We start from the raw sequence: 11309 nt of genomic DNA, 5'->3' as shown, positions 1-11309 counted from the left end.
TCATGATTTACTAGTTAAATGTAATAAATGAATACGAAGTTGGTACGCATAAAGTTCTGAAAACAGTTTTAAAATCAGTAAAATAGTGGAATGATTACTCACCTTAACGAATAAGTGAGTTAGAGATAATAATAATAATAATAATAATAATAATAATAATAATAATAATAATAATAATAATAATAAAGTTTGAGTCGTTAACGTGCTGACTGATCCGACATGAATGAAACCGAAACTTAGAGATAATAAAGTAGAATTAAAACCGAGAATCATGCAACTGGAATTAGATTAAACGAATATGTGAAACTCCAGATATGAGGTTTTTAATATTTAAACAAGATGATACTATTCAGAATTCGAACTTTGAATCTGAAGTGGAAATCTGACCAGTACACTCATCACGATGAACAAAAAAGTCTTCTAACCCGAAAGCTAGTTTTGACCAGAAGTAGTAGTAATTGAAAAGCCATTAAAATTGACTTTTATGCACTTAAACGGTTCAGGATCAAATTTGTAACACCCCGGCTTTAAGCGGAATACGCTTGGGTGTAACGTACAGATCATTTATAAGCTCGTAACGCTATTAAAGCGACATTAATTATAATTAATTCATTTCATATCATCAAAAATACACACATTGTTCATAAATAAAAGAAAACAATAACACTTCATCGAAAAGTAAACAAGTTCTTTATTTCAAATATCCTAAGGCAAACTAATGATCTTCGTCTTTAGCACACCATCGGTTCAACCTGTAACACGTTAAAAATAATATATTTTGTCATCAATTAAGTTGGTGAGTTTACATAAGTTTTTACGTATACATATATATAGGAAACCCGCGATTCAACGATCGTCATGCAATAAATATTCTAGCGTAAAGTAAATGAAATCAAATAGTGTCGTCCTCACCGTTCATTTAGCCGAAGCCGTTGAAGTCGGGGAAATGAGAACCACCTTACGTAAAAAACTGAAGTCATAACGTTAGACGGCGCGGGTACGTCCCGTAGGACCCTCCCACTATGTGTATGCGTTTATATTTGCGTAACTTCCACCATAAAAACAACAAACACGTTGCAAGCAAGTTCACGTATAATCATAAACAATATGCACGAATAATATTAACATATACGATATAAGTGAATCGGTTTGTAAACAATCACATAACTAACGAAAGAAAACTTGTGACGTGCTACCCTCAAAATATTATAAAACGTTAAAATGGGGTTATGAAGAACTCACTTGGAATGATGAATACGGTAATGAGAAGACGGTAAAAATTAGAGTGAGCTAGTTGGTCCCGCGAGAATTTCCGATGATTTGTCCTAATTATTAAGGCATAAATAAAATAAATACTTAAACTAAAGTAACGAGCAAGACACAAAAGATGGGTTTATAACCGGTTTGGGACCGTTAACGTATTAGATGTATTTTATAGATTATTGATATAGGTGTAATCAAATTTTATTAATTTTAAATCATTAGAATATAGTTGAAAAGTCATATTTGGTTATTAAAGAAAGTCATTTATATAATATATATATACCGACATATGAAATTGCTTTATGAAATCAAAAAAATAGTTTTCTTTTAACGGGTTCAAGTTAATCAAAGAAAGATAGATAGGAACACATTTATTATTGTTATGGTTATTATTATTATTATTATGATTGTTATATTTAAAAATATAGATATATGTAAATGATTATCTATTTTTTTATGTATATAAATACATTTGTATATGATAAATTATATTAGAAATTTAATATGGTTCAGTTCGTTTAAACGAGTGTAACAAAAATATGGTTTTAATGTAAATATAATTTTTATATTAAGTAAAACAAACAAATAATAAAAAAATACATTAAAACCGGAACAGGAGAGGATCGAACCTGCGCCCTGGCCGGGTTTAGTGTGTTGCGTGTTATGCAATGGCCATCTGCGCTAGCATCCAACTTGTTAATGGACACAGAAAAAAATATATATAACCAGATAGGCAAACAAACCCCCAAATCATATAAACCCTAATTTGATAAAAATCCCAATTGAAGGTCTTCTACCCTCGGTCGATTAAAATTGACAGAGGGGTTTTAACCATCATTAAAATCCGATCATAACCCATGTACTAATTACCTGTTACAAGTAGGAATTGAAGGAGAACAACGAACTAGGGTTTCGGCCAATGACGCGATATCAAACGAGTTCAGAAACTGTTTCTTGGCTGCAACTAACTTAGGGCTTAGGTTCGTGATAGTGAAACAATGGTGTGGTGCTTGTGAATTGGATTTTTGGCTTGTATATATAGGATAACAAGGGCCTTGGCGTGTGACTATCAGTTGGTACCTGTTTTGTAAATATATCAGAGTAGCGGGTTCATTTTAGCGAAAGTCTTATAGATTAAAATATTAATTTACATTATCAAACTTATTCAGGAAATTCATACCCGGGTTTCAGTTTACAAAATAGTGTTATTAATAATACATGGATTTATAATCATCAAAATCGAGCCATCCATAGCGATCTTCTAATGACTCCAATCCTTGTATACCATTTATTGCCATCTAATTACCTGCATGGGTTGGAAAAAGACGTCAACTATATGCTGGTGAAATGTTGACTCGATAAAACAGTTTATAACAGTCGTTAAATACAAATACAGTTTTTTGTTCACAATCTCAGCAGGAATGCCTGTCCATTCCCGGGATTTGTACCACTGCCCTACAAACATAATTCAAAGGTTCCCCGAGTACATAGCCCCTGTTCGGAGACAACCTTCCCCTAGGCTATGTAACCCTTTTGAAGAACCGGTTATGACTGACTTGGTTTTATATGCCAGTTATCAGTTATGTTTGGATGCAGACACATGTGTATTCGGTCTGAGTTACTTTTGCAAGAAACTAAAAAAACCTATTCGAAACCGAAAATTAAATCTAGCAAGAGACAAGAAAACAATCTTGTATTATCGTTTGATTGTGTTAAATTGTTAATCATGAACTTTGAATATATTTGTATTTAACACTTTGAATGTTAAATCTAGATAAAAGATGGAATTTAATAATGGTTAACGTACATTAAAGATCTCGAAATCGTCAATATATATCCAATTAATCGTTGGTCTACAAACAAAACAAAGAAGAAGAAGAAGAAGAAGAAGAAGAAGAAGATGATGATGATGTGGATCGTTAATCGATCAATTTTTTACTTTTTTTCACGAAAACCTTTTTTTAGCGTATTATGGATTTCTTAAGCGTAATTATGAAAAGCTTATATGGATTTGAGCGTATTGGATTTTAACACTGAGCATTTTTAGTTTTTGGCTTGAGCGTTTTGTAAAATGGCTTTGAGCGTAATTCGCGTACCTATTGTTCGTTAAACAATTATTGTACGATAGCCTTACCAATTAAATCTAAGTGTGACAATATGAATTTATATTTAACCGTGTATTATTGTTTGATTGTGTTAATCGTGAACTTTGAATTTAAAAGACAAATACACTTGCCACAACTTCTTACCTAAGCGATTGATGAGATCCATTTTACCAGTTTAGTTTTTAGGGCATTCACATTCATTCTCTAAAACTATTTTGTCTATAAATTACATAGAAAATTGTAACAAAAGCATCTAATTTTCTCTCACATCCCCATTTTTCTAAAATAGAGATATGGTTTAGAGAAGTTTAACTTATTCTCTATTTATAGAGGAACAAAATCAAATCTCAATAATATATTGTGAGTTTATGGAAAAGAAAAAAAAAATAAGCTTATTGGAGTATGATAATTGATAAAGACAGAAATAGACAACGGGAAGTCCACGAAATTGAATTTGTATCAAGACTCTTAATTAAATTGAATTTGTATCAAGACTCTTAATTCAAGCTCGCCCTTTTGCTCCGGTTTTTTATCCGAAGGAAAGAGAATGCCTTTATATCATTTACCAACTTTGTAATCAAGCACTCCTTATATCTGAAAACTTTCTCGTTTCTCGCTTCCCAAATCAACCAAAGAGCTATTGCCAATATTGCTTGTATTACCCTTGCTTTTCTCCCCCGACACCTTATGTGGTTCATGTAGCTCTAGAAAACTTAGTACCTAGTCATACGTACCACTTGCTGGTAACTTCACCCATGAAAGTATAATTGACTGAAGTAGTTGTATGTAACGACAATGTACCAGGGACGTGAATGCTCTTAAACCGTAAATCATTAATATGACACTTGTCAGTTGTTACATCTTTATCAAAGTCTTGAAATCAAATACAATAAAGTAGACATCAACAATGTCTATCTTAACAACTTAAAAGACTCAATTAAACAAAGACCTCTTCTTATAAATCGTGCACAATGGCCGGTGCAGAAAGCCCGTTACTTTTTAACTGCTTATACATCCACTGCCAATTTTCAGCCGACACCTCACTGCCAAGTGACCGAATCACAGAACCGCCACTACAAGACCCGACAATGCAACATTCTTCAAGTGACATTCCTTTTACCAGACCATACAAAAAACCGCCTGCAAAAAGATCGCCTGCCCCCGTGGCATCAACAGTCATCGTATGCCTGACAGCTGGCACTCTCACCACCTACATTATTCATGCATATAAGAGTTAGTTACACGGATTTTGGTTGTTAACTATGAGAATTTACATTATGGTCCCAGATAGTATGCAAATGTAACACATGGGCGTTAGTTTTTTCCAGTTAAGGGCGTGCGATATGACTAAAATGCCCTTGCAATAATATAGACAAAGATTTCTAGAAAAAAGATAATTAATCTAAATTTCGGAGGCTGACCTCTTTCTTATGTCTTGCAATACAACCGTTTGCGCCTAATGTCACAACCGCCCATTGGCAGTATTTTCCCAATACATCAAGTGCAGCCTCGGGTTTAGTCACTTGCTCCCCGCTACATAAAATAAATTGGAAAATGTGTGGGTTAGGAAACATATCAGAACGAGTTTTTTTTTTCTTGGTGAGAGTGAGAAGATGCTAAAACTCACATGACCCACCCACCAATACCTTGTTAACAAATGGAATAAGATAAAATAGGTTGTGTTCGGGTTGACCTGTTTACCGTTTAGTTAAGCATGTCAACCCTCCAACCTACTAAGTTAACAGGTATCGAACTCGTTTAAGAAAAGCGTCATGTTCAGGTTGACCCGTTTAGTTAACAATGTCGACCCGTTTAGTTAAACGGGTCGACCCGTTTAACCATCCCGCTAACCCGTTTTAACCATTTTTTACAACTCACCAACTCGATTAACACAAAAATGACAAAAATGTATGCACTGGGAGACTTTCAACTCGTTTCCTTTCTAGCTAGATTTATTTTTATTTGACCCGTTTGTAAAAACCTCACCTTAAAAGTTCAGCTGCTTCATCTTCATTGGCAAAGCAAAGATCAATGTTACCCGACTCCAATAGTTCTAAAAGAGGTTCCCTAAATTTTCGAACCATCTGCTCGTGTAATTTAGTATCAATTATTACATAATCGTTTGTGATTTAACAAAAAAAAAAAATACAAATTAAAGAAAAAAAGGATTTACCTCAAAACTAGCCAAATCTAGAGATACAAGAACACCTTCTTGTTTGGCCATTTTGATGGCGGCATTAATAATTTCTAAATTGTATATACTATATCTCATCACCAACCACTGTACCACAAAAAGATATACAAAGAAAATTTCAATTAGCAAATATCATAAACAAAATAATGAATTTAAGATCAATGATTGACAATAACTCTGAAAAGGTAGATTCTTTATTACCTTAGAGCCTTGAAAATCCTCCCTCTTTAGTTCAGCGGCCTGAAAATAAGAACCGTTTTCAAGAATATATGTAAGCTTATTTTGTCATAAAAAAACCTATAAAGATTCAATAAATGTGAAAAGAGGTAGATTAATGGGCCAAAATGGGTTCAGGCCAAAATGAGATCTCTTTGACTTTTATTATGGTTTAAAGAGGTCATAAAAACAAATAATTTGTATAACATTATATAATGGAAAGTTATCATCTGCATTTTCACAATTTAGAAGGTTTTGCACGTTTATGCAGTTTGGAAAACTTTTGACTCATTTGACTGGCTCGACATATGTGATCATTATCCATTTCATCCATACCAAATCGACCCGTTTAGTTAGAAATGGTCAAAACAACATTATACATTTGAAAGTGCAAATCCACTTTTTTCATGATTTAAAAGATTTTACACTTCTATGCATTTTGGAACATGTTTGGCTGGCTTGACATGTTTAACCACTTTCATTTACCAAACCGACCCGTTGAGTTAGAAACTGGTCAACTTGACCAATAAAGATTCTGTACCTGTACTTTGGCAGCAGTACCAAGACAAGGTCTCATAGTCCGATTCCCTAACGGGTCAACCAAGCAAACACACTGCGCCACATCATCAACCAACAAATTTCATCACTTAATCCTTTCAAAATACATTAAAAGAAATTATTATGAACCTTACCTGGCCCGTATGTTCATCTTTGACCCTCAATCTTGATATATTTACACCACAAAGGCTCATATTTTTCAAAAACAGAGCACCCTGTTCATCATCTCCACATGCTCCAATTACGCCACACGAGATCCCAAAGCCCGATGCAAGCCCTCTGATCGTGTTGGTTACACTTCCACCCGCTATTGTTTTTATGGGAGATAAATCATTCGGTGAAGATAAAATATACGAATCGACCTCTTTTAGTATATGTTTCAACTCCTCAGCTGCAACCTACAAAAAGCCCGTCTTCTTAATATGTAAGCTAACTAATTGCATGGTTTTTTATATAAAGATTTGATTGCTTTTACCGAATAATCTAAGAAAGCCTTAATCATAATTTACTTGGGCACAAACTAGGCTTGCAAATGAACACGTTTGGATCATGTTGGTGTTTGTTCGTTTAACATCAACTGAAGAAACAATCGGACATGAACAACTAAACGCATGGGGTTTTCTTGTTTGTGTACGTTTATTTAAAAGATGAGCATGTCCATGCTTGTTTATGTTCATTCGTTAACAATATAAATAAATAGTTGATGAACGTAAACGAACAAACATATCTTAGCTAAAACCAATTTGAAAAAATGTGAGCATGATGTATTTTGTGTAAAAAGTTATTAAAGCTAGGCTAAGTTGTAACAGACCTAAGATTTTAAATGAATGTGCTAACAAACATAAATGAACGTAAAAAAAACTAACATATATGAGCAAACGAGATATGTGTTCATTTCGTTTATTAAACTAAATAAACAAAACTTTTTTGTTCGTGTCCATTTGTTTATTAAATAAACGAATATACACAAACTCCCCACCAAACGGTTCTCGAAACCTCACTAGACGTTCAATTCGTTAAGAACTAATGACAAATATAATCAGTCCAAACACATATCCATACACAACCTATATCGGTCATATCTTCAATTATTGGCTATTGTAAAATGATAATAATGAAAGTGATCTACAGTTTTATAAATATCCTAGAAGATAATATGGGTAAGACAAGCATTACTTTTTCATAAATCTTTTCAAGATTCTGGTAAAGTGCAAATCTTTGTCTACCGACAAAAGATGAATGACTTCATAATGATTTTTTTTAAAGGGACGGCGTTCAACGTATCCCTTCGTATTAATTTTTACTTAGCGTACCCCTTCCCGTAATATACGCGTCTACTTTTTACTGAAAGTACAAATACTTTACTCAATTATAAATTCTTTTAGCATTTATAAAAAAATGTCACAAGATTATAACTTTATACACATGGAAAACTTGGTTACTTTTAGGTGAAACTTTCAACTTAAATTATACCATAATGCTCAAATCTCATGACAAATTTCAGAAAACCAGTAGTTAGGGTGCAAGCGAGCCAAGTCACTCGAGATCAGCCTGATAAAAACCATGCCTTATCAAGCCCGAGCCTCAAATAAAGCTCGTATGATTATCGAGCCCAAGCTCCACCCTTTATGGGACAATAAGGTTTTTCTCAAAATATATAAAAATAATTATAACCATATATAAATTAATTAATTAATAAATAATAAAGGCTTGGAAAAAAGTCTGACGTGCCAAACTCAAGCTTTTAAGAAAAAGGAGCTGGAGGGCTCGGCACCCTACCAGTAGTGATACAAAACGAATCTCATTGCATTTTGTGATGATCACAAATCCCCAAATTGAATTAAAAATTCTGTGTGAGAAACACGAATGACGAGCTTGAGATCCTCAATTTGGAGAATTACCCAATTATAATTGAGATTTACGCAATTAAACACATGGGTTTTTTTTTATTTAGTAAGATTAATAAGTTAAACTAGACAATAATAAGAGGTTAAGTAATATTAATAATAATATGAACAGGGGATGAAGTGTACGGGGAAAGAGCCACCGGGTTCGCCGGGAATAGAGGAGAGGATGGATGAATCAACCCTTGCTATGTGGTCAACCAGGGCAGCCGGAAGTAGCCCCAGGATTACCGGAGATTCGCCGGAATTCTCAGTGGCTTTTGGGATGAATTCGGCGCCCATGATTATTATTATTATTATTATTATTATTATTATTATTATTATTATTGGGTGGTGTATGAGAAAGGAGGCTCTGTTATGTTATCACTCCCTTCCTGTTTACTCTTATGTTATGTTCTCATTTATATAATGGTGTTATTACTGTGAGATGGTGTGTGATTGTAATTTAGGTATCTAGATTCAAGACTACCTAGGGTCTATTGTATTATAACTTATTATTAAAAATTATTTTAAAAATTATAGCATACTAAAATCACATAGTTAGTAACGGAGCGGCAAGAGAGAGATTTGTTGTTTTATGTGATCCAGGTTTAATTCATGTTTTTATTATTTAGTTTCGGTGATATCAGGTGATAGTGGGAGACCGGACGAGTAGGTGATGTTCATTGTTGGATTCTTGACCTGAACGAGTTTTATATTGTCGTGCATTCAGGCGAGTGTTCACGGGCGTTGGTCTCAGTTGAGGGCTTTCCCTAGATCAAAAGGCGAGAGTATCCCGATATGGTGAATTTAGTCAGTAGCTCATTTGGATGATTCGTTGACCGCCAAAAAAGTAACTGAGAGCCTTTTAAATGTTCGAATAAATTTTAAGTCGTGTATGATCAAAACATGTGATGATTATCAAGATGATAAATACAAATGTGTTTGATCTATTTATAAGCAAGGCAGAGACTATATTTAGATTATAATTTCGTTGCGGTGATCGAACAACTTCACATACTCCCGTTTTGAAATATAGCTTACCGATTTTTACGCAAGATTATCCAGACAAAGAGGTCATTTTTGTCAGGACTCTTCAAGACTCAAATGTCATCAAACTCCTCAATGTAGGTTTTTATGGGCGCTATATTAGCAAGCTTTGGTCAAACTATTTTAATTTCGAAATGATTTTTTAAGTTATTTATTTACCAAATTATTTGGCAATACTAATGTTAAGGGTTAGGTTCAAATAAGAAGTTTGATTTTCTTAAGAAGGTTAGGAAGAAGTATTTTTGTCTTAACACTTTTTTATCAAAACCCACTTACATTAATTTCAAAAACTCACTTACATAAAACCCACTTACATCTTCACTCATCTCCTCATCCACCACCACTCCACCGCCCACCGTCACAACACCTGTCACCCAACGCCACCAACTCGCCGGAAAAGTCCGAAAAAACACAATGAAAAACACCATGAAAAACACAATATAAAAAACACAATGGAAAAAAACACTATGAAAAAAACACACAATGATAAAAACACAATAAAAAACACAATTGTATGACACAATGTAAAAAACACAATGAAAGATACTATTGTATAACACAATTTTGTAAAACACAATTTGGTAAAATATAATTTGTAAAAAACCCACTAATTTTTTTTTTAATTTTTATATTACAATATGGTACTCATATTAAAGATAAAAAGACACCCGTTAATATGGTGAATTTGTTTTTCAATAAAAACGTCGTAAAAAAAAGTTATGGACGTTTAAAAATGATGAGGGAATTTGACATGTGCCTTGCATGTAGAGAGAGAAAGTCAACAAATGTGTTATTCTTTTTATACCCTTCTCCTTATGTTCACACTTGATTTCCCCCTAAACTAATCTCAACCCTCCATATTCAAAATCAATGGACAAGATTACTTCATATCTTTCCTACAAAAACTATACTTCCTATTATAACATAACCCTGATAATATTAGTTTTAACCCTAAATTGCAAAACTCGCCACATAATTATTAAAGATTTAGTTTATCAATATCAGTTTTAGCTGCTTAAATGGATAAATAAGTTTTAGACTGGAAAATAAGGGTAAGGAGACACTAGAAAATAACAGTTGACATGTAAAAAAATTATTCTTGCATAAGGTAGATTAAATCGTAAATGTCATGAAAATAATAATAACAATATTAGTAAGAAGAATAACAAATAAAAACACTTACGTGTTTGTTTAAGGTCTGCGTAGGCTCTGTTGTCTGCGCCGCGCAGACAGTGTCATCTGCAGACCGTTTATTTTCTCGAATACGTTTCATTAAAAACGTATGCGCTAGCTCTTCTTGGTGCAGACTTGGCTCATCCACTTCTGAAATCTTCTAAGGTCTGTATAGGGTTAAAACATAACACCATACCAGCACTCACTGTCCACCACCACCACCACCACCCACCGTTCGCCACACTGTCCACCACCACCATCCACTACCCACCCAATGTCCGCCGTCACCACCGTCCACCCCCACCACCTATTCACTGTCCGCCACTACCATCGTCCACCACCCACCACCACCGTCCACCACCACCATCACCCATCGTCCGCCACAACCACTGTCCGCCACTACCATCGTCCGCCACCAACCACCACCGCCTTTTACCACCACCCACCCACCACTACCACTATTGTTTTGGGCAAAAATCGGTCTAAGGATCAAATAACCAAATTAGTAAGTGAGGATTGATGCTTGTATGATAAATTTGATCAAAACGATTATATCAAAAGATGAACACCGAGATTTGTACGAGGAAAAGCCCTTGGTAACTAGTATCCCGCTGGCATAAAAATCTCGCGTAGTGAAAACTATTACCACTTATTAAACTTAAAAAGATTACAAGAGGTGGAATTAGAGCTGATCATAAGCACAAAGTGTTTGCGAGAATGATTCTAAGTATGCTAAGTGTTGTGTGTTGTGATCAGCTATAATTCAGTATATATACACAATATTACAACAGCTACTAACTACTTTAGCTATTATATCGGCCACGTTTTGTTTACTACTTCTTTACGACCGTTCGAGAGCGTGGATGA

At 34.2% G+C, this 11309-nt stretch overlaps 1 protein-coding gene across 1 annotated transcript; it reads right to left on the bottom strand.

The window, feature by feature from the left end:
• Positions 1–4247: 4247 nt before the first annotated feature.
• LOC143545320 (uncharacterized) lies at positions 4248–8529 on the bottom strand. The gene is made up of 8 exons (XM_077037237.1): positions 8370–8529; positions 6471–6734; positions 6320–6391; positions 5764–5802; positions 5542–5649; positions 5355–5452; positions 4790–4901; positions 4248–4578 (listed from the first exon to the last, which is right to left on the bottom strand). Exons 1-8 carry the CDS (start codon positions 8520–8522, stop codon positions 4324–4326), a joined length of 1101 nt encoding a protein of 366 aa, XP_076893352.1. The 5' UTR covers positions 8523–8529; the 3' UTR covers positions 4248–4323.
• Positions 8530–11309: the final 2780 nt, after the last annotated feature.

Source organism: Bidens hawaiensis, unplaced genomic scaffold, assembly GCF_021521415.1.
Source record: "Bidens hawaiensis isolate Kalapana, Puna unplaced genomic scaffold, B.hawaiensis_p1.1 tig00000904_1, whole genome shotgun sequence".
Taxonomy (NCBI): Eukaryota; Viridiplantae; Streptophyta; class Magnoliopsida; order Asterales; family Asteraceae; genus Bidens; species Bidens hawaiensis.
Note: the sequence above shows the minus strand (reverse complement) of the source record. Positions and strands in the feature narration are given on the sequence as shown.